The sequence below is a fragment of the Sander vitreus genome, chromosome 1 (assembly GCF_031162955.1).
Source record: "Sander vitreus isolate 19-12246 chromosome 1, sanVit1, whole genome shotgun sequence".
In the NCBI taxonomy this organism is placed as follows: domain Eukaryota; kingdom Metazoa; phylum Chordata; class Actinopteri; order Perciformes; family Percidae; genus Sander; species Sander vitreus.
In genome coordinates this window covers 23,572,150-23,597,545 of record NC_135855.1, presented here as the reverse complement: position 1 = coordinate 23,597,545, position 25,396 = coordinate 23,572,150, and the positions used below count along the sequence as shown (strand labels likewise).

The 25,396-nt window shown below is 41.2% G+C and overlaps 1 protein-coding gene across 1 annotated transcript in view; it reads right to left on the bottom strand.

Moving 5' to 3' along the window:
• The window catches only part of hnf4b (hepatic nuclear factor 4, beta), a 58,560-nt gene extending 34,972 nt beyond the window's left edge, over positions 1 to 23,588 (bottom strand). Inside the window, 1 exon segment of the mRNA XM_078258634.1 lies at positions 23,411 to 23,588. Coding sequence (XP_078114760.1) covers positions 23,411 to 23,588 — 178 coding nt within the window.
• Positions 23,589 to 25,396: the final 1,808 nt, after the last annotated feature.

Sequence of the window (25,396 nt, the reverse complement as noted above, 5' to 3'; positions counted from 1 at the left end):
TGTCAGGGTTCATTAGCCCAAGCCATCTCTATCTCAGGAGGAATGTGGCCAGTGGTTTAAAACCAATTTCCATTACCTGCCTTCATTTTATTAACTTCCGTACCATTACCAGGGAGCTTCCCTTTGACATTTGTTCCTCCTCACTGTCTTGTACTTCTAAGAGATCCCTGTGGGAGCAAGGTTGTGAAACCTCACTTATCCTGTACTCTGTGTTCCCTTTAATCGCAGAGCACTGTGCCTTGTGCCAAAAGTGTGCAGCGCGTATCCGTCTTAGATTTCAGATGTGAAGGTCCATGCATGAACCTCTGTGACATCCACACTTGAGCTATATGAGCTGAGTTAAGCTCAGTTATCAATCCAAAACTATAGTTTACCCCCTGTGGATCTCGGATCAGCTGTTTAAAAGTTTAAAACAGATCTCAGCCTAGTTTAAATTGTCACTAGCTGCTGACTTTTGAGTCAGACCTATTGTGTTGGGATAATCCTGTGGGAGCCACGGATGTGTGGTAAATAGTAACTGTTATCTCTATCTGCGCCATGACCCCAGTGTACCAACGCTGATTAGATCTGTTGGGAGCATTTGATCATGAATCAGATGGGCTTTTCTTGTGAAGAGTGAAGAAGAGGAGTATGAAGCTTGTGAGACGCCCCTCTCCGTGACTGCCACTTGGGAGCAGAGAGAAATGGAGGAGGAGGTGAAAGGCCAGGTGTCTGCCACAGAATTTAATTAGAAAGACTGGATGCTTTGTCCTCTGTAAAGTTGCTTCAGGCATTCTTTAATTGCCCCATTCCCAATGTCTTCCAGCAGTCCCTTCTCTAAAGTTCATTAGTATTCATCTTGCACAAGCATTTGAATGTTGATTTCAAGGATATTTTACTTTACTCTACCTCAAACTCTTTTCTTAACTCTTAGCTGAATCTTATAACTGCTAAATGCACACCGGATACATTGCTAATAGCTCCCTTGCAAAATGTGTACTCCCATTTCAAATGTTGCATTTGAAGCCACTTTAGCATACCTGATGAGATCAGTAATTGACTGTGCTGAATAACTTACTAGCTATTAAACATCTCCCAGCTGATATTTGAGAAATTAACAAGACGTATTAAGATATGGTGAGTTATAGGATTAATAGGGACTCAGGAGACAAGAGAGATCTAGACCTGATAAAACATGATGATAAGGTTGTGCACACTATGGGATCATTTTAGGGATCCCCTTTTGATATTTTCAGAATTCACATGATGGTATTGCCAAATATGTTAATAAGTTAAGAATACTTTTAAAAGAAAGCAAATTGCTTTTTTTTTTCTTTTCTCAGCCGCCAGCCTTGGGCTGTATCAGCAGTGTTTAGCCCAGTTACCAGTATTTAAGAAGAGAAAGCTGAGATTAACCCCAGAAATAACATTGACCATCATTCATTAAAACTGTAATCATGCGTAAAATGAGATTGATAGAAATGTTTCTGAAAGGTTGAGAAAAGGAATTATATCCTGATACAGGATTTAATAGAGAGAAAGTTAATTCAGCTGCTTTCAAAATATGGTAAAGCACAAAAATCCTCCTGGGCAAATTATAGACCTCTCCACCATCATTACTGCATTTCTAGTGGGAGACAGAGGTTATGACCCCTCTAGCACACACATACATATATATATATATATATATATATATATATATATATATATATATACACATACATACATACATACACACACACACACACACACACACACACACACACACACACACACACCTTAACTGTACTGCAAACTGCATACACACAACACATATTCCGCTCTGCAATAAAATATCGGGTTTATCTAGTCGCTGGGAATAGTTAAATCCTTCACGGGGGAAGCACTCTGTTGGTCGGATTACCGTAGTATACGCCTGCCATTTCTCTCCTTATTATCACATTTCTTTCTCAACAGGCGAGTTTAAGGCCAGTGTTTTTAATGTTCAGCTCTATTCAATCCCTAGCTTTTACACTGGATAAAATATTTAGTTAATCACTTAAGTATCACGCTGCGCTCAGTATCTTCAGTAGTTGGTAACAGGATTATGTGTGTGATGGGTGAAAGTCAGGGCACAAACATACATTTTATATATACTGTATTAAAAAGTTTCCAAAGTATTTTTTTTAACTTTTAAATCAACCTCGCCTGCCAGTTGTAGTCTTTCCATTTCACCACCTCTATCTGGCATACATTTTGAATACATCTTTTGCACTTGTACCCATAAATGAAATGGAAATATGCTTGTCTTTTTTGTCCCTTTTTAAAGCATTACGAATAGTTCACTGAATATGAATAGAGTGTGTCAAAAAATAGACAAAGATTAATATAATATAACGTCTTTGCCTGTGCCTGTTTTTTCTGCACGTGCATTTATTTATTTATTTTTGATTATTTTTTGGGGCTTTTCCCTTTATTATAGTGACAGTGGATAGACATGGGGGATGACACGCAACAAAGGGCTGCAGGTCGGATTCGAACCTGAGCTGCAGGACTCCAACATGGGGCGAACGCTCTTACTGGGTGAGCTAGAGGCCGCCCTGCATGTATTTTTTTGTCTCTTTTTCCACAGCTTGGGTCCCCCCTGCATAGTTCACTTAAGAGTGGACTCTGTACCTGCTGTTTTAAAGGTTCATTTTCAACTTACAACCAAGGCTGACACCTGTGGAACCCTGCCTTTGATTGATTGTTGAGGCCATTGATCTAATTTTGAAACCTTTGAATTTCTCCTCTGCATCCTTCCTTTTCTTGTATGGCGTGGCGTAAACCTAATTCCTGTGTGCCTCATGCAGGGCTTCGCTCTGCAAGGTGGGAAAACTGAGTGAATAAATAAATAAAATAAACCTTAAGAAACAGGTCTTTCACAGCGGCACAGAGATTTTTATAGACTGGATCAATTAAATTTGTCTTATTTGGAACAATGGGGCTCCGTAACTCAATAAGAGGTAATGTGGTTGAAAAAGCCTCTCACTGTGCGGCCATTAGGTGAGAGAATGTTACCATGGGAGTATTAACATGCAGGGATTACAGAGGTATGACTGGTCCGAGCTAATTAGAATCAAGAGCAGCCTAGAGGCGGGGATGTGGGTGGCCGTCTTGGGCTACCTAGTCCTGCAGAGAGAGAGAGAGAGAGAGAGAGAGAGAGGGAGAGGGAGAGGGAGGGAGAGAGAGAGAGAGAGAGAGCTTCCGTACTGAACTCCAATTCTGATAACACACCCAGCTCCATAAAGATTTCTGAAAGCACTTCTTCAGCCTAAGCCACCTCTCTGCTGTCCTTCCGTATGTTTATTATTTTTACAGTTATAACTTTGCAAAAAATATGGCTCATTACATTCATTTGGCAGATGGTTTTGTTGAAAGCAGCTTACTTTAACTTTTTTCTTTTTTGCCGCCGCATACACACAAATTGAGACAAATTTGGGGTTCAGTGTCTTGTTCTAGGTCACTTTACATGTGGACAGGAGGAGCCAGGGATCAAACGACCAACCCTATGATTAGAGGGGGCCACTCCCTTAAAATACACCGCTTCCGCGCAAAGGCACAAATAAATGCATTTGCATTCTTTTCATCAGATTTATAAAGCCCCATGTAAGCCTCGATCTGTTTTATAAATATTAAGCACATGTGCACATGCCTCATTTCAACTCCCACAACTCACCTTACAGTATATGGATGTAGAGACCCCCTGAAACATCCGTTAGCAGGTGAATTGTATGCAAATCTGTTCTATAAGGGATGAAAACCTTTTACAGTGGCTTTTCAGGCCTGGAAGGGTTGATAGTTTGATGCTCAAAAGAGAGTTTTTGGTTGGAGTACCACTTTAAGTTAAGTGTTTCATATTATCAGTGCGTAATTAATCAGCTGTTGATCAAACAATGTATTACATTTTATTTTTAGTGTCAAATCGTAACCAAAGTTATCTCAGGACACTTTTCATGTAGATGTAATGGCTATGTACTGTATGTAGTGCATTGTCTTATTTATTTATTGATATTGTCACTCTGCAGTGTCTTCATTTTCTTAAATAGATATCCTTTTGAAAAAACACTTATTTCCTGCCTGTTGGCTGAATGACCTCCTTTAGATCCTCATTTCTCCAAACAGTCCATCCTTTTGCGTGAGTGTGAGAGAGAGAGAGAGAGGCTCTTCCCTATCTGTGAACTCAGATGTGTCACTTGCTATGTTGGAGAAGGGTGGAAACACAGAATGCCTCAGGACATTGTTACAAAGTCCCTTGTGCCACCAGCCCCCCCGACACAATTACCCACTCATGTCTAATTGGCATTTGAGGCTTCTCTGCTTGATCGACCATGGCCACATCAGCATGAAGTGGCAGGGCAGCGTTTGCCAAGCTGTGACTTAACTGGTATCACGCTTTGTTACTCTTCCTAGCTGCTTACATAATTTGCTGATGTAAATTTACTCTGCCTAATTAACATTGTCAGTCTCTCATTTAATCTGAACAGACATGGGATGCATCCGTTCCCTGGTGTTACTGTCCGTTTTGCTGACTTCTGAGTGGCAGTGCAAAGGCCTGTCTGTTGGCTGCGGTGCTGGACTTTATGCGACTTGGTTGAATAAATCCATTACTCAGTACATACACAAGTCAGGCTTGTGGGTCGAGAGGAGAGGTTGGCCATAAAACTAACTTTCCTGAATTAAAAAATTAAGTTCATCTCAGTTGTTGGCTGATTGAAACTGAGCACTTAACTTGAGAATGGTTTATACAATGGTACATAGATACAAATCTGACTGACGGGCTGCGCTTTGGAGAAGAGCTTTGTGATATTTGAGGTGACTGCACTACTGACAAATAATCATACTCCCAATTAGAGTCCCTTTCTCTATGGTCTTTGCAATGCTTAATGGCCTGTTCCCACAGAACTGTCTCTGGATATCTGCACAGTCATCATTATCCAACCAGATCTCATGTGTTAATAAATGACAAGCGTCTGGAATATTGATTTGTTAACCTTCAAAGTGGCGCCATCAAATGCAGACGGCAGAATTATTTGAATTTAACAAATGTAGGTAAATATGTAATGAGATTTGAGTGTGTGTATCGAATATGTGTGTTTGGTTGTGTTTGTCCACATGTAAGGATTGATCCTGAATTGCGATTATTTTACTGTTAATTCAAACCTTGTCAGAGCAGAGACATCAACCTCTTCCAACTACAGTAGCAGTTATTGTAATTCCGTGGTGGATGCCTAATGATCGGGTTGTACAAACAGTGGTTGATGCTGAAGCAAGGGCTGCAGCTGGAGAAAGCTGGCCTGATATGTACCGAGCCACCCACTCATTCAGCCAGTCAGGATATTAGATCAGACTGGTGGTTTGTGATGGTGGCAGGGTCAGTGAGCATCTCATTCACATACATCCCCCCCACCGCCCCCCTCCCATTGCTGCTCACCCAGTTGCTTCTCTGCCGCACTGCAGGGTAATCAGGACGGTGACACTTTATGAGAGAGGGGATGACAAAAGGATTTCCACACAAAGCCTGGCAGAGGAATATATCTAATTTGCCTCCAGAGTTTGAACCTGAGTGCATAAGCACAAAAGTTTAGTTTATCCTAATTGTTTTCGTTCATTTGCAGACGCCGACTCACTCATAATTCATTTTGATTATTTTTTCATTTGCTGTAGTAAGTATTGCAGAGGAATATAATGGCTTTTAATATCTTTCCAAATAATACCCATTTTCTTGGATTTGTGCTTTTTACAATTTCAAATATTTTCAAATAATAGTAAAATAATAGTGGAAGTACTCTTCTTAGATTGGCCTTTTGCGCTAACTCATGCTGATTCATAGCAACAATTCACCTGGCAATACCAGTACTCAACCACAAAGAGAGGAAAAATAAGTCCAACTGTAGTGTGACACAGCAGAGGAATTCTGTGTTGCATTTCTTTCTAAATATGTTGATTCTAGTTTTGTGTATATGCAGTGTGCTTATCGCAAAATAGAAAAGGTTAAGAATATGAATTGGGACATTGGTGGCAATCTGGGAGTGAGTCTGAAATTAGAGGTGAAAGTATTAAATATTAATAACTCCTCTCTGTGTCCATTGCTAGCCCATTTATTATTCATTCTACCTTGAAGGTAGCATGCAAGATGACCCCTTTTCTTTCAGGCCTCTCTGCCTGCTAACTCCTGCTCTTATAAGTTGTGATTTCACGTGGCTCCACTTACATTTTCTCCGTGGAGATGTACTTTAGTTTTGTTTAAATTTTTCTGTGTTTTTGTCCGTCTTTGAAATACTGTATACCTTAGGTGTGTGTTTGTGTGTCTCTTCGCTACTATTCAGGTATACAGTATGTAGATAATCAAAGCCTAGGGCTGGGCACCGAACGTCGATACTTTTATGTCGGTGCCAAATTTCGGTTCCAAAAGCGTCTGAGCGCGTAAGCGCAAGCTTATCTGTCCTCTCTGCATATTGACACAGAGCGGAGCTCCGACCGACATGCGCGCACGCGCAAATGTGTGGACAGAGTACACTACGTCGGCTCTGCAGTTTTGTTGAAATCACAGTGAGTCACGGCGATGCTGATGAAGTGGTTAAAGTGTGGTTACAGACCACCACAAACTTCACGCAGACAGCGTTTGCTGCGATATGATATTAATGGCGAGCCGAAAGTGGTCGCATGCTGTTGTTTTACACTTCCTCTGAGACAAGCATGCACAACAGTGGTTTCTGTGCCCTGATGACTGACTGACAAGCTGAGGTTGTAGGGAAAGGCACCTTTCAGTAACAAGGCAATTCAATTACATTTCTTTGCACTTAAGTTAGTTCATTAGTTCAATGTTAACAACAGGGCAGTCACCAAGTTTATTGTTAAAGCAGTCCCTCCAGGATGTCGCTATCGCGCCAATTCACGCGAATTCAACCAATCACCGCGAATTTGGTGCGACTCGCAATTTTGACCAATCACCGCAACTTTTCCGTACATTTGACCAATAACCTGAAGTTTCCCGCGACTTCAACCAATCACAGCAGTCCCATGTGCACTCTGAGAGCCAATGACCAATCAGGAGTGAGAACGGGTTGACCATTTCCTTGTTTTTGATATGAAGACGAGACGTGTGTGTGACTCATTTACCAACAAAACGTACAGCGAAAGACCGTGCAAAACATTTCAGACCGTCTGATACATTTTAACATCAATGTAGACTTTAACGATTTAAAAGTTGCTGAAGTTGCTGCCGTTTCCATCCTGGCTGTCGGCTCTCTGCAGCGGGGGGGGGCTACTGCTCCGTACCCCCTGCGACTGACGCTTGCACACACACAAAGACACACACAGACACACACACAAACAACACACACACGGTGGATGCAGGAGAAAAAGGAGATGAGACAACAGGATGACCTAAATTGAGGACAGCTGCGCTTGTAAGTGCAATGATAAGTTAAAGTCAGTACTTTATCAAACCGTATGAATGTGTGTCCCAGGCCAGCATAGGAAAATAACTAACAATGTAAAAATCAACAAGCCACTGACAGATATGTTCAAATTTGATTCATTCAATAAATTATTATTTTTTGTCTTAAATCCACCAGCCATTTTCATATTATACCAACATTTGCAGCATCCTGAGTCTTTTTGGTAAGGTTACTAGGAAAACAGCCCAGAGTAATTTTATTCTCCCCAAAACAAGTGTCGTTTTATATTTTTAAAGAACTATACAAAAACAAAATCGCAACTTTCACTGTCTCCCGCAACTTCATTGCAACAAACATACAAAAGACATCGCAACTTTTATCGCAATTTTTTACAAAAGCTCCTGCGAATTCAGGCATTTTGGGCTGCAACAATCTCAAAAAAAGGCAGCGAAATCCTGGAGGGACTGGTTAAAGCTTTGTGTCATTATGCAGTTGGCACTAAAAAGTCTTTGTTCTTTACATTCCTTTGCATTTTAGTTAGTTCAATATTAGCCTGTACAAAATGTCCATCCATCCATCTTCATCCGCTTATCCGGGGTCGGGTCGCGGGGGTAGCAGCTCCAGCAGGGGACCCCAAACTTCCCTTTCCCGGGCCACATTAACCAGCTCCGACTGGGGGATCCCGAGGCGTTCCCAGGCCAGGTTAGAGATATAATCCCTCCACCTAGTCCTGGGTCTCCCCCGAGGCCTCCTCCCAGCTAGACGTGCCTGGAACACCTCCCTAGGGAGGCGCCCAGGGGGCATCCTTACCAGATGCCCGAACCACCTCAAATGTAATTTGTTTATTTATTATTTATAATATGTTCATGTTGTGGCAAAAAGGTTTCTCTTTTTTTGTTAATTTTTTAAGTTTGGATTGATACCAATCCTAAGTATCTGACTGGCGCACCCCTATTGAAAAGCACAACCAGTTTTATTAATGTTACTGAGTGAGCAGTGTTACCCAAATCTTTTAATTTTGATAACTGTTTTGATTCACAATTAAGGTAGAAAATAAAAGTTTTGTGTTTAATGTATTTTTGTTGATGTTGAAATGGATTTTAAAACATATGGTATCGAAAAAAGTAACGTTAAGGAACCGGCATAGAAACTGCAACATGGCTTCATGACTTTGCGTAAACATACACGCCACTTTCCTAAAGCCAAATGGCGTGTTATCTGTACGCATTTTGAGCTATCCACGTGTATGTCTACACTGTATACAGCAGATGTAAACATACACACCACGTGGCGTAGCCACGTGCCGTGCTATCGCGAGAACAACGTCACGTGTGTAAAAAAGAAAAAGAGAAAAAAAAAAAAAGGTTGGGTTTAGGGAAAGAACATTGGGAAAGGCTTTAGTAACACAAAAAAATGACAAAACCACGACGTTGACCAACGTCACACGCTTAGGGAAACAAACGGTTGGGTTTAGGAAAATATCATTGGGGAAGGCTTTATTAAAAATAAAAAAAATAAAAACAGTTGATAAATGCCACACACAGGACACGATCCCAGCTCTCCTGCGTGAAAGTCCTGTGTTTTACCCATCCACCACCACAACCAACCTTTGTCCTTTCATACTACTCGCTATGGGGATAATTCACATGTAATGTAGGTCAATGGAGGCCAAACGGCGTAGATAAACACGCTAAAAAGCGATTACGCGTCTTGATAACACGCAAAAATGGCATACGAATTGGCGTGTCATACATACGCCACTTAGTGAGGTCAGTCTGGAAACTGATGTATCGAAATTGGCACCGGATCGAAAGATTTTGAACGATGCCCAGCCCTATCAAGGCCTGCTCAAGGTTTCTGTGATTGAGTGTCATAGAGTCCAATATAATGTCTTTTTTATGCATCAGTTAGTACAGTATGTGTATGAAAACAGGTTTTTATTCAATAAAAAATGTATAAGCGTCAATAAGCGCCATCTGTCAGAATCTAATTTGTATCGACTGAGCTGGGTTTCTTTTAAAATTATAATCTATAGCAGTGGATCACGGATACATGTTGACTTGTCCATACACACAGATTTTTTTTCAGATTTCCAGCAACTCTCCCAAATGATTCATATTTCATACAGGGCATATTTGCCAGTGCCTCTTTGAAGATCTGTGCAGAGCTTCTGCTCAGACTTTGGTCAGTAATAAATAGGAATTCCCCTGAGGGTAAGGCTCATAGGTGCTGTTTATGTTGACCAATGGAGCCATAGCCTGCAAACCAGAGGAGTAGTGCTGTTGGGATTGAAGCAGGTGGGTTCTGGGCTTCAAAGACCAAAAGATAATCTGCCGAAAAAATCTAAAGCCAGGCTCTGAAATGTGCTGAACATCTACGAGCTTCTGCTCACAAAGACACAAGGCTCATCATGTGGTTCGAGCCAGCACAGAAATGCTTTGATGCTGCTGATCCCCTAACTTTTGTTAGTTTATTTGACTGAGTTTTTATGTATAATATGTATTCCAAATGCTAGCTCTTCTTTAAAGAATTTAAAGGAAATCCTGAAGAAATAACCTTAAAGTTGAGAGCTTGTGGTAAAGCATTAGCTGATTCAAAGGCTCAGCCACAAAGTCTTCCATAACACAGAGGGAAAAGTGCCAGGTCAATCGCTGGATAAATTGTTGCGAAAAATGGCACCACATAAGCACGGGAGATTTTGTTTGATAAGGCTTATATCATTTTAATTTTTCTGAGTAGAATGATAATGTAGAAATATTGATCGGCTTATTATGTTACATTTTTAGAATTATTTGATATGCAGTGAAGTTTTCAGCAAAGTTTTACTCTTAAACAACTTTTAATAGTGGATGAAATTAGGCATTTTTGACACAGATGTGTAGTATAGCTATTGAATAGCAAATGTAATCGGGGTGATTTTATTTTAGATACAATGCAGTGAAATAAAGCACGTACGATTTTCTTCTTTGCTCAAGGACTGCTTTCTGTAACACAGCTAATAAGTAATGTGTATACAATACAGTATCTATCAGTCTTCAACTTTGTAAATGTGTGTCAGGAGAGAACCATTTTATTTGCTGTACCATTGAGGATTCTTCTAGAGGAAGTTGAAATTGACCATTATATTTACCTCTCATTTGGACTGAAAATGATTTTAACATGCTTTCTGTGTAGAGGTGAAAAGCCGCAGAGGTTTTCTTGTGATTGATATTTATCCTGAGACACTTATAAATAAAAGCAGACTTGTAGGGTCATCCATCCAAATCCACTCTTCTTCACTCACCATTTTTAACCTTCTCCTTTTTTGCAGCACTAAGATGAACATGTGCTGCCTTTCTCAAGCTTATTTGAATCGAAGCTGCACACATCCAATTTTATATCACCTACAAGGTAAAGATTCAGAGAGGGCCTCAAATTATGGAAGTACATTCACATCTAGAGTGTATACTCACATCTAGAGTGCTAGCAATATTAAAAAGTGCAGCAAATTTAGTTTTCTGACTGAGCATTTTGATTTTGGTCCATCTGTGACCCATTCAATTATATAAAATCCCCAGTATTATTCATATGCATAGTGGGTTAGAAACTGCTAATAAATCTTAGCTGGGGCAATACAAGGAGGAGAGAGCACTGGTTGTAGCGAGGATTTCATCTGGAAATTGCTCTGCTCACATTATTATAAGTGCATAATGAATAGAACTAAGGCTGAACCAGGAAATGGAGAAAATAAAGTGATTTTATATTCCCCTTGCTATTCAGCAACATTTTAGAAGTATGCCTGCCTCTTAAAGTATGTAACCGCTGTGGCCTGAGGTTTGCTGCATGTGTACACTGTACACTTGGGCTGTACAGTCGTCTATGCTCCTTGACAATACAAATTATTGGCTTTCCTTTTTTTGTCCAGGCAACATTTTTATTTTTTATTTTTCCTCTAAGTGGACTATCGTAAGTGGTGTTCAAATGGAAACCGAATAAAATGAAATAGATGGAAATTATTGAAGGAAATGGCCTCCAAGGCTCCATCTTAGTTCATAAAACAGGTTTTTGTGCAGAGTGATTGTGTTCTCTTTGCCTGCAGAGGGGGATGTTGCCCTGGACATGAGCTCATGTCATGTGTTAAAGGAAGCGGTACGCTCACTACCTGCACTGACTTTTCCCCTCACATCTGCTTAATGTTTTTGTATGCAGGTCTAAAGCATTTCATTATCCTATGAAAACCTGTGTATCTTGATGACATTTTCCCTCTAAACTGCTCTTTCTCTCAAGTTCACACATTCAGCAGCATACAACGTACTGTGGATCTCTTCTGTGTGTCTAAATGTTATTGTTCTTACAAGATCTAAACATTTTGCATGACAAATTATAGTCTAAAGTTGAATGTAATTTTGTAACTTACCAGACCATTAAACAGAACTTACAGAACAAAAGAGACAGATTTTATTTGGTCTAAAAATGTGTATGTAAAAAGCCACTCAGCAGTGTTGTATGAAACCGGTTCATAGATATGAGAAATAGTTGAGGTTGAAGAATAGGCTACGGAGGTAGGAGATGAGATAGCGGTGGTTCAGATGGCCCCCCTCTTGGTGCCGGCCGTCAGAAGGAACGAAGTAGCCATTTTGTGGTGAGTGCGGTGGTGCGGTAGAGATGAGATGGTTAACACCCTTCTGCAGTATAGCCACCCTCCTCTCTCTCCGTCTAATTTTCTCTCTCTCCCTCTTTCATTCCCTCGCTCGTTCGCTCAGTCGACTATGAAGACACTTCATCTTCCCTGACAGTATGACCACTGCTGCATGTTCTGATGCGTTCAGCATACCTTCATTGCATCATAAATAAATCAGAGAAATGACTTTTTCTTTCTCTTTCTGTCACATGTTCCTTTATCTCTCCCTCTCCTGTGCCTCTTATCTCGAGGAGTCGCTGGAAAACGGGAAATGGTGTGCAGTTGGATTTCCTGTGTGCTCCCCCACTTTCACTGTTCTCACTGCAAGCGCGTGATCATCCCCCTCCAATACCATTTAACATTATCTCAAAGGAAAGAAATTATTTTTGCTCCATAATGATATTCAGTTCTTGTTATGACATTATCTGCTTTAATTTTAATTTAAATGTCATGTATGTGAGGGACTTTCTTAATTAATGTGCACAGGGGATGCAAAATACAAACTTGTATTATAGAAACAAAGAAGTGTCATTTTTTTTTTCCCCTTAGAAAGGGGTCTAGGGGTTGCATTGTGACATAGGGGCTATACAAATAAACTTGACAAGCATTGTTATTTGTGCTGGACCCCAAAAAACACACACCATCACCAACACACATGCACATTTATGGGGCTGTAGATTACATGAGCAGGCGGGGTAGGGATGGGTGGATGGAGGAGAAGGGGGATGTGGAGAAAGATTGTCAAGAACTCCCCCCTACTGACTCCCAGTTACCCAGTCCCTCCACCCCTTCCTGTAATCTCCACTCCTCCACGGGTAGTCTCAAACCTTGTGTTCGTCCACCACCAACCAATTACCTGGCAACCCTGCCCTTATCCCCAGCACAGGCGTGATGCTGCTGCATGATGGGGTTTTTTGTATATTGAATTCCATCTCCTGGTGAGATAAAAGGTGTAGGAACAGGGCTCTGCCGCTGTGCTAGATAAGTGTTTCTCACAAACCGTTCCTCGCCACTTCTTCTGACACTGATTGTGGAGAAAAGAGACATTGGGGATGGCAGGAGGGGAGAAGGCGTGGGGATGGAGGGTTGTTGCAGCGAGATGGGAACCAATTTCAGTATTATTTTCCTCATTGTTTTTAATTTGTTATAAAGCAGCTCACAGAGAGAAGTTGGATCCAGATCCTAAACGCTTTCCTGTTTCATCTTAGTAAAGTCTCTGTGTCACTATTGAGATCAATATTCAAATAGCAAGAGAATATTTTCGCTGGCATCTCTTCTCATTGTAGACTTACCAAACACCAGATATTACTCTGTGGATCGATAGTTTATCTTCATTTAGGGTGGCTGTTCAATCTGCAGAGGTGACAGTTATGGGTTGAGCAGCTCTGTGGAGTATCAGCTTTTATTCAGCTTCATCCCTTCTCTCTCAGTCCTATTTGTAAGCTGTCCTGAGAAGTGTCCCTTGGTACCTGTGGCCTGAGCCAGGTCCATCTATCTGTCTTTGTCTGGCCCACTGCAGGGAACCACACACTCATTGGCTGTCCTGGGGAACAATGTAAGTGACGAACCACCAATCATACATCAAATCTGCAAGGCATTTGACAGTGCAGGACAGAAACATTGAAAATAATGACCACAGCGATATGTATCAGAGGTTGAAAATAGAGTGCCGCAGAGAACTGCTGGCAAAGTTGAAGCTGAGAGCTCTTCTGTGTGACCCACCCAACCCTGGCCCTCCCACTGTTTTAGAGGTTAATGGAAGCTGCATGAGCGCAAAAGAAAATATGTTTCCAGTTAGCCAGAATGAGTGATATTCAACTACTTGGACACTAATATGCTCCAATTGAATTTCTCCCTTTGTCAGAGGCTAGTCTGCCCTGCTGTGGACCCTCCCTCACAGCTGTGCCCTTGCCTCTCTCTGCTCAACCAGCACTGAGCCAAGCCCCAAAGGTCAAGTGTGAGGGGTCAAGTTTAACCTGAAACCAGACAGAGCGAGGGGGAGGGTCTGGGGTCACTTCTGTGCAGCATATTGCTCAGCACCAGTGTGAATGTTTGTATTTATGGGTGTGTGGCTTCATCTGTGGTGTATGTTTGTGGTTGTGTGTGTGTAAGTCCATTGAGGATATACAGTACTGGGACCTGATTTTTCAAGCCACATCATAAGGTGGTCAGAAATGTGCAGAAGAACAACTGCTGTAATGTGGTGCATTGTGAACGCATCTGCATTGACGGACCACAGCGTCACCTCTGTATAGTGTGACACATTTCCATTTGACCAGCCTATCCAAAAATAAGTCTGACAGTGTTTTAAATGTTGTGCTTGAGCTGAGGAACCCACTGCCGTCCTCGCTGGCAATATGTTTTTTTTATACTTTTGCAGATTAAATTAAATAGGAGGCATGCAGGAAACTAAATCTGATCATAAGTGGTCAAAAGAGACACATCCTAATGCTCCGTGTGAACTACAATCAGTCTCAACTGTATGTAGACACACACACACACACACACACACACACACACACACACTGTCTGGACACGTGATACTAGGTCTGAGCAGGGCCTGTGTACAAGGCTATCCTATTACTTTCACATGTTAGGAACTTTACAGTACAGTGTGTTTGTATTGGTGTCCTGTTTTACTTTGGTAAATTGCTTGTGGATCTTGAATCTGTTCATGTACATAAACATCTGTGTCTCTCTCACTCACTTTCTCTTAGACACACACACTCACAGTGCGAGTCAGCCACACCTGGAACAGATAAAGGGTCTTTCATGTTTTCAGGGCTATCCTGAGGTCAGTGAGTGCTGGTGTTGAGAGCCAGTTTTACAGGAGTGAGTGGAGCTGTAGAAGAAATGAAAAGAAACCATATATATCCAGGTGTTGCAGAGTTAAGGAAGTTTTATTGGTCTGCAATTTCTTCCCACACCACTATAGAGATACCCCCTTGGCATCATACATTGCCCATCTATTGCACAGTTGTCTTTTGAGCAAGAAGATAGATAATAGTCTGCTTGGTGCCTTTTGAATTATCAACAGTACTGCACATAGATAAAAGTCTATGTTTTTGTCAAGCTGCCGTTTCAATCTTGTTTCAGGCATTTATGGGAGAATGTGTGCTTTTTGTTGAATCCTCCGCCGAGTATTAACTTCTCCTTTATTAACCTCTATCCTCAAGGCTTTTGCCTGTCAGTAACTGATATGATACGGACCATCGTGAATAATGTTTCTGAGCTACAAACTCTCTTACACCCATAAACTTACAAAGGAAAGCAACAAACAAAATATGCACAACAAACAGGCATTTATAGACAGCTGCACCCACAGCTTAAACTTCACAAATGTAAAAGTAAAGTATTACTACTGTAGCCTGTGTCCTCTAACATTTTATCCATGCGTATCATAAACATATTGATAAAGAGGATTTCTGTGAACCAACATATGATTGAATTTGGTCATGTGTAACCTAACCCCATTCTCGTGATATATACATTTTCAGGCACCATCATTCCTGACTCTGTGCTTTGTTTATTTTGTTGTTGCAATGAAGCTCAAAACTTTAAAGAGAAATTCAAAATAAAACGAATGTGGAGGAGCAGTGGTCTACAGCACTGTTTTGAAATGTCCTCGTTTTAAATGCAGCCAGGGACGTATGTCGGTGTTTCCTGTCATAAAGGTAAAATGCCAAATAAGTAATCCTTGGAAATGTCTCTTATTGAGGCGATATTCCTTGAATGACACATCGGTAGGTATATACTTTTCTTTTGTGTAGGGGCAAATCTCTGTTTATGTGGTTATGTGAGTACATAATATACGTGTGTGTGTTTAAAAAGACCCCATGCCCAGTTTCTCACAGTAGTCTGCGGGAGAGTGGTCCGTGACACCCGTATCCCTGTAAAGTTTCCGGTGCAGGTGTAATTCCCCGTAAAACGCCCTATAATTTACTACCCTTTGGGAGCACACTGTCTCAGGGTGTGAAAATCAATAGTATGGAGGAGAGGGATTGGGCACAGTGTCTACACTACAGCAGCAGTTAGGGTAATTCTGTAATGGCAGGGGATGAGGTTCAACCTATCTACGCTCTATCTGAAGCAGATAAATGTTTTACAACACCATCGTTTAACCCTTCCTTCCCAATCCACCCTGCCCCCAACGTCTCTGGATGCTCTACCCAGGGACCGCCCCTAGAGCTGAGCAGTCCAGACTGTGGTGGTGTGGCAGTGTATGTATTGTGTGTGTGTGTGTGGGGGGGGGCTACATTCCCCCCTCACCTCCCTGGATGTGCATTCCGACTCTTAATGCTTTATAACCTTGTAAAGATAGCCTAAGGCATTTTAGCATATAGCTGATCTTTGAAACCCCCCAGTTTTTCAGAGAGAACCCATGTGGAAAACATGCATTGAATATTGAAGATGCTGCATGTATAATGTAGCATACTGCAGATCATATAAGCCACTGGATATTATAACCCTAATTCTGTGCACCTCTAAGCATGCAGAGTGGTTCATTTTGAATTCTAAACCAATGAGATTGATAAGAGTGATCTTAGAGGATGTGGGCTAACGAGGAAGTAGTGGGATGATGGAGAGTAACTCCCAGAATCAATCAGAATATAGTGCTATTGCCTTGACTTTGTTTCTAATAAAAGGAGTGAGGCCTTTTTGTTGTTGTGTGGAGGAATGGCTGAAGAGGGAGATCCCACGCAGCCTTACAGCGGAGTCTGCATGACGTGTCTCAGCTTCAGCAGGGACACGCGATTCATTCTGTCAGAACAGAGAGGAGAGATCTCATTGTGCCTGCCTGGATTGACACCAACAGCAATCACTTGTTTCTGATTTATTAGATAGCTAAGGAAATTAATTTTGTTCCAAAATGCATGGTCGGAAATTAGATGGTGAAATTGTGTGAAAGAATCAGTGATTGTTTCCCCCCCTCCCACTATCCCTCCGGAGGTACTGATAACTGCTGATCTTTGTGACACCATTAATGAAAAACGTATTCAGATTGAGAAAGAACGGTCTTCAGCGATGTTGTAATTAACTCGGCTATCTCTCCAGCCCTTAACGTGATTTGAACAACCCATTAACATTCCCCTAAAAAGCTGGCCACTAGCACTCAGGTCATGGCTGGCTATGGACCTTCGGAAGTTCTGCCCTACATTCTACTTCCTGTTCACATTACTAAAGATCCGGTCCGTCATAGAGGCAAAAGTGATTGGCACAGCTGGATTAGCTCTCTGGAGTGGTTTTATCATCCATGTATCACTCGTGCTATCACATTCACTGTAACCAAAATACTCAAAAAATGTATACAAAAACAGAAACCCTTCCTATGCACATTGTGGTTGACGTTCAGTATCTAAAACGGTTTAGATAATGTTAATGTAAGTAGGGTACATGGGATTGCCTGTTTGATTGTAACCAGTGTTGGGAAGGATACTTTCAAAAGGTATTTCATTACAGAATACATGCCCAAAAATGTAATTTGTAACGTATTCCGTTAGAATACTTGGATTACTTTGGATTACTTCCACATTGAATTGCATTTCATAAGTGTAGGAATGCGGCCATCAAATCCTGCTTACAAAAAAGGCCTATTCTGGTGTGCTTTTCTGTTCCAACTGGCTGAATGTGTTAGGCCCAAGTCTCCCTGAAAATGCAATATATTATAATTTGCTGTAGAGGAACAATGACTATAACGGTATGTTTATGCAAAAGATGTTTTGCTTGGTTAAAAAAGAAAAATTGACCAATTTTCCCTTTTCAGTTTTTTATTTACTCAGCTGTTAAAAGTGTGACAATCGAGAAATAAAATATTCTGTTTCTGTACAGAATTTGCTATTATATCTAAAAAAAAAATGTCACTGAGCAACTATGTGCATAGGTGTTGCAACTTATCACCTTTAAATAAAATGTACCAGAAGGAAACCTGCATTTTCCCTTACCCTTTTCCTGATCTTACAGGATAAAAACATAAAAGGATGATATGAAACATCCTGTAAAAAATGTCAAGATTGTTACAGCTGACTATATTCACATTAATGTTCTTTCATTAAGAATGACACTAATAACGGTCCATCAAAATAAAACAGAAACTCACACTGAATGTGATGATGGCAAAATAATATTTTTTTTAAACTACGCCACCAAATATCATTTTACCCACATGAAAAAATATTATATTGAAAAACCAACATTACTTTTTGGTAATGTAACAACAAAGGCTAGAAGCAAAAACCTAGCCAAAATGTCAAAGTTGTACATAACATAGGGTGAAAAACTATTGTTTTGCAAACATTTGCAGTAGGCATGTAAGCTGTTGTGTAATGCTATTTTATATGAATGTCAGGTGAAAAAAAAACACAATTGGTTTTACAAGAATAATGAGGTTGTCAATTTACATGTATTGCCTGTGAACCTAAAGACCAATATCTTTTGAGCCACCTACCTACATATTTGACTCACCTACTCTACCTGTCAATGCTCCAGTAAAGTCGGTTGTATCGCAGCAGGAGAGCCTGCTCAAAGTGCTTATCTGTCATTTTGTTACGATGTGGAGTGAAAATAAGTCCTCCCTGGCTAAAAAGCCGCTCGACAGGAGCACTTGATGGCAGAGTAGTATTGTACTTTAAGAAGAGGGCTCTGATCATTGGATACATATTCAATGAAGCCAATGACTTGTCTGGATCCTGGAGATACCTCTGCACCTCTTCCTCTGCTGATGAACTTGTCTTCTGTGCTGTCTCAAAAGTGAAGAAGTTGTCATCATCTTGTGGATCACCTCCAACTGCAGCATTTCCAGTGGTGCCGGCATCCTCAGAAGGCTCTGTATGAAGAAGACGAGTCTCTTGGACCATTGCTGTTTTCATGGCTCCCCTCTGTTCATCAGCAAGCCACCACAGTCGAAACTTTGGGATTGTGGAAGCCGCCATCTTTGCCAACACCTTGTTGGGAGGTCAACACCTGCCCAAATCGAGTGTCAATGGCTTTTATAACAGCTGAGAGGATGTGGGTTGAGAACTGCACTTGGATCAACTTTTCAGCTAACTTGGCTTTTAGGCTGAGAATGGTGGGAACTATGTATCCAAAGTAACAGTTCTTTTCTCCCTGGAGTTGATTGAGTAGGCAAGAGGTTTCAGAATGGCTGTGTACTCTTTTAGAAACATTGTCTCTTGAGGATGCAGTTTGGCCACTTTCAGCTGGTCACAGATTCCATTGAGCTGATCTCAGTGAGACTCATCAACTTCTCGATTGCATGATACTCTGAGCTCCACCTAGTCACTGAAGGTACCAAACATCTCATTTGGGCAATTTCCTCAATTGCATCAGCAGCACCTGATGAGCGATGAGCCTTATTCCAAACTGCAGCACATTTTGACATTGCACTTCTGTATAATTTTCGAGAAACACCCTGTGAGGCAGCTTTGTCAAGATCAGTCGTGGCAACAAGATTCAAAGTATGCGCGGCACATCGATGGTGAGGTGGCAAAAAAAGGTTTAGCTCCTCTTCCTCTTGCTCCTCCTGAAGAACTTCAGAGACATCAGCAAACTGCACATCTGTGCTATCCATCGCATCAACCATTTCACACCCTCCATATTCATTGAATGCCTTAACGAAATTGTTACCATTGTCAGTGACTGTGGCACTGACTTTGCCTTGGATCTGAAATTCTGCATGAATCTGACTAATTTTGGCAGCAATGACATCATATGTGTGGCTTCCCCTTATCCTTTCACATGCCAACGCAGCAGACTTTCGATCTAATGTCTCTGGCTCAATCCAGTGACGTGATTCCCATGAAACTCCGATGATGAGCTGTCCATATATCTGCTGTTGTGCACACGGTTTGAACATCCTGAAGAGTTTCAGTAAGTGCCTTCTTCATATTTTGAGATCCCCTTTCAATGCGCTGCATCAATGTTTTTCTGCACATGGGTTCTACCCCCACTAATTCCTGCAATCATCTCACGGAATGAGGCATTCTCCACTAATGAAAAGGGCTGCACATCTGCAACTATGAACTCAAGAACCAAGGAGTTTACTTTCCTTTGGGTGATTGCTGTGGTACTGAGTGTTGCTTGTTTGAGAGGAGGTGCGTTGGGCATGGCACTTTGTTCACCACCATCATCTGATGCCATTTCTGCTCTTTGCAAGACACTGGAATGCTTCCTCTAAAATAAAGAAAGACAGAACGAGCACAAATTAATAACACTGAAATTGTTTTAGCACTATCATGAACCCATTTTGCTAGCCAAGTGGTATGAGTATGGTATAACAACATGAGCATTCATATATGCAACTAAAACCATGTGGAAGCATTTAAACATGTTATATAGTGACTGTTGGATGCTATTACATAGACCAGTAGAGGGCTCCCTTGTATTGGTTATAAGGAGTTTACCTAGAGCGGGGAGCAGAAGTAAACCGTAGAGTAAATACCCCATGTAGGTCATGTTGTAAAGTATTGCCTGCAATAAAGCTAGCTCGACGGAAATGGAAGTGTCTGCATTATGGATATCTGAAGATATCCCAAAACATATAAAAGCTTCCACAGTAGCGTTACTAACAAGTACCTGAACAAGCAGATCGATTTTTGTATTTGTAGTCCTGAACTGCATACTACAAAAATCTAACCGCAGTCTAAGCTACCACAAGCTACTTTTAGCTAGCAAGTCAAACGGGGCTAGCAACAGCTCTGGGGCTAGTAAATCAGCACATAGGAGAATGTAAAGTCACACGTCAACTAAGCATGTAGCTACCTGATAAAACTATAACATAGCAAGGTTATCAGTAAAACTACAGCAGACAACTACCCTTGGCTAATTAAAAAAAAAAAAACTTACTTTAAGATGCTTCTTCAGGTTGGAGGTGGATTCTTTGGACGCTGAAAGGAGGTTGGTTGCTGGCAAGCAGAGGTTGCACTGCACAGTTATATTTCGTTCTCCCTTCTCTTTCTTTAATGTAAAATGCTGTTTGAATTTCCAAGATAGAAACGCATTTCTGCCCTGGCTCTGTTGTGCCGGTTCCGGCTCCATCTCCTCTAGCTCCCGCTGCTCCTCTTCCGACTCCATTGGGATTGACCACGCAAACCGCACATTTTTTTGTTTTTATATTGGGGCTTCTGGGAAATGCCTGGAGTTGCCTTGATTTATTTAGAGAGTGAATAAACTCGTGAAACAGAAAAGTATCGTCATGTAATCCATTGATTTCAACAATGTAACTGTATTCTAAATACCAACTATTTAAATTGTAACTGTAACGGAATACAGTTACTCATAATTTGTATTCTGAATACGTAACGCCGGTACATGTATTCCGTTACTCCCCAACACTGATTGTAACTCTGCATTGCATTTTAGTAATAGTGTCACATTATTTGTCATTGTGGTCACACTCAATCATTACCATGTCCATGGTTAATCACATTCATTATCCACCGCAGTGTTTCAGTAGCTAATGGCTAATGCAATCTCAGTGTGAGACGATTGATTGTTGAGAATACCTGTCTTAACATTTTTACCCTATCTCCTTGAATAGATATTTTTTGCTAAGGGTATGCAAAATGAGCTATGTTTAGACTAAAGTTACAGGTAAAAGGCACTTGTAGTTAATGGTGTTCTGTTAGTCATGCAAGGGTTCTTGTTCTTGTGCATTAGTTAATTTTGTTAAATTTCCTGCCCTAAGGGTATAAGGTTGTCTGAAGTGTATTCTCTCTTCTCATCATCTTTAAAGAAGTGAATGCAGAAAACAAACTGCTATCTATCTACCTTACCTCTCAGCTAGCTGAACATGGCAGTATATTTACATTGTTACCTGTCTACTTTAGTACTTAGCAAGGTTTAGTATCTGACTATAAAAAAAGAAGCATACAAGTCTAGTCAAGCTTTTTTATTTTGGCCACTTATCCCTGAAAACAGTGACAGACTGCCATAAACATGTAATATACGCAACCATACAAAACTTATAGCATCACACTACTATAAATTCTATCTAATCCCAGCTGGATATTTGATAATTCACTCTTATTCCAACGTGCTTCTTCCTACTACTCTACCCCCAGCATTTCCTCCTCCACCAAGGCTGTTCCACCATTTTCTCAGGATTGAATGCAAATTGGTTAAAACACTGATCAGAACTTATTACAAAATGGAGCCTTGCTTAGAGAAAGAAATGGTGCATCACTCTGAGAGCGAGGATGGAAGGGGCTGGGAGAGCCTAAATGTGGGCTTGGAGCGGTGGTGGGTGGGGCTACTCGGGGTGTTCGTGTGTGTGTGTGTGTGTGTGTGTGTGTGTGTGTGTGTGTGTGTGTGTGGAGGGAGGCTTTCTGTAGCAGGGATGGGAAAATTAGATTTATTTTTTTCATGGGGGAAAAGAGGGAGGGTGAAGGGGTGGTTGTGGGGTTCAGTAATGGCACCACACTGTATTTTATATATGTACAGATGGAAGAAAATGAAAATGTTGTCTGAATTTTTCCACTTATTTTCTTTCTGTTTTGTGTGTGTGTGTGTGTTTCTGTCTGCACCTCTCTGTCTGTCTGAATTTAACCCACCCACATCCACCCCTCCTCCTGCTCCCCTTTTTCGCTGGCAGATCCCCAAGGTTATGGCATGTCTGGACATCTAATCAGGCCAAGTCTTGATGCTGAATATGTTGTGCCCCTCATCCCCACACCCTATACTGTTTATCCTACACCTGCCATTATATATTCAAGCCTTTGTCCAGTCTCTACTGCACACCCAGCTGTGATAAATGAACACAACCTTGGAAAATACAAAGGTTGAAGAACAATGATTCCCCTTTTTATGAATTAATTTTCTCTTATGTAGCCTGTGTTCAGCCAGTACAGAGGCAACGCATAACTCACTCTCGCCCATGTCTAACAAAGGTATGCATTTGAAATTTATTGATGCAAAATTGAGGCACATGCAGGCTACATATGTGAGCCATTATGGGTAATTTAGGCACTTATGTCTCTTGTCCCTTTGACCTAAAGGGATAATTTTTGCGCCTTGTCAGTAATAATAAAAAAGGAACAGCTCCTTTTTGAATGTCGCCTCTACATGTTTCTGGTTTGGTTTTCAGGCATTTTGCATGCGTGCATCCACCTGTCTCTTTGTGGCTTCTCTGGCAAACTTCATTGGAGGAGCAAAATAATAGATTTTCTGGCAAGTTCAGCGAAAGACCTGGCAAGTGAAGTCATTTGAATCTGTCAAGGGTTCGGTATTGTAATATTTAAGAAGATGTGGACAGTTGCTCATCAAGAGCAGTTTTAAAAGTAAACAGAGATTGTGTTGACCTTTTAGTGAGGGGAGTGCTCGCTTTCCAACCTCTTACCTCAGCAGACAGCAGTACCAAGCTCTGCCAGTAGATGGTGTGCCACGTTCAGGTTTTCTCGGTTTCCACTCACCAAGCCTTGCTTGTTCACCCGTGACTTGTGCAAGCGCTCTGGGGTAGGCCTCCCTAACCTATCATCCCACACCCCCCTTGACACCCCTCTGAGCACCCCTTCCATCTCTGCCATCTCCCCCATCGCCCCCCTCCCTTTCCATCCAGGGGGCAGAGTCACCGAGGTGGCAGTTCTAACAAGCTGCCGGGGACCGCACTGCTCAAATGAGCCAAATCAAAGAGAAAAGGGGGAGTTGGATAGGTATCGCCATGAACCCCCCGCAGAGAACAACCATTCTGATGAATATGAAATGAATTTGTATTGCTTGACATGATAAGCCCAAGGATAACCCTGTGCTCAGTCATCCTCTTTACCCTGTCATCCTTCAGACATTAAAAGATGCACAAGAAGACATCAACAAAAAATTACTAGCAACAACTGGCCAACTAGCCTTGAATTGTTGGTGGGCTGATTTTTGGACGGGAACATTAGAGAGTCAGTGAATTGCAAATGAACAGGATTTAAATGTCTGTTTTGTTGTGTACAAGGTGAAGTGTTCCAATGTGTGTTCATGTCCTCTCTGAAAAGGACATGGGACAGGTGGATGACTGGCACTACAACACCACTGACTTTTTAGATGACTTGACTTGTAGACTGGCATTAATAAGAGAGCACTCCTGTACCGTTCTCTCTTCCTCCCTTGTCTTCATTGTTCATTCTCTCTGCACCTCTCTGATTTCTCATTTCATTTTGTGGTGCGGTTGCTATCCCTCTGCATCTCTCTTGGGCTGTCCTCTCGGGGTCTGTGATGTATTGGCGTCAGGTCAATCTACCAAAACATATACAAGATCATGGAAAAGAACCACCATGTTGTGTCCTCCCCCTTCATTCAGCTTTAGTCTGTCACTTCCTCAGCACAGATTCAAACATGTGAGTGAGAATACACACACACACACACACACACACACACACACACACACACACACACACACATATATACATATATATGCACGTGCACGAAAGTGTGTGTACATACACACGTGGTTGTTGCACACTTCATTTAACACACACAGATGCAGGGCTTTATGGTTTTCCTAAAGCCAAAAAACAAGGAAGTGCACATTGATTGTAAAAGCCTGTGTTATCATTTATGTTCACAAATGCTCCTGGCATGGAAGAAGATCCTTTGAAATTGCTCATCCAAGAGAAGGAATTGGAAACCTTGTGTATAATAATGTGAATGGTAATGCTTCAGTTTTATGCCCCTATTTCGTCTGTATGTGTGCAGTCTCAGATCCCTGAACCTAGATTTCACAATGATTTCACAATTTACAAAGTGTAATGCATACAGAAACGACTGTGTAATGTTTTCTCTCCTTCCTTTTCTCCCTCTTGGTGTTTTATTTATTTATTTTTTTTTTTTTTAAATCTTTTTGTGAGTTTAAAGAATTACACAGTGAATATGGCTTCACCTGCAGCACTCAGCCTTTTATTTTTTGCAAGATGTTCTTTTGGTAGATTTCCATCTGAGAGAACCCTGCATAGTTATCTAGAGGTAATGGAACCTGCTTGTAAACGCTCGCTGAAAGTCAGTAGAACCCCTAATCTGCTTGGGCATGAATGTCTCTTGGTGCTTTTACTATTCAGTTGTGTTAATGTCCTTTTAGGTTGAGAAGATGTAAAACAAATAGAGATCTATCAGTTTTTATGTATGGAAATGAATACGGTTCGATATACAGTAGGTAGATGTAGTGGTTAAATGCTGAAAACTGTTTCTCAGACTGGCTATATATTAAGATTTGCTTTATAACTATTTGTCTCAAATTTATATTTTTCAAGATTCAGAAAAAAGCTAGTGAATGGCCTGTAGCTGAAATTAAAATGGAACAGACACGATGCAAAACTGACCATCAACACCCCTCGGTAGTGTTAATCACATAATATTTTAAAAT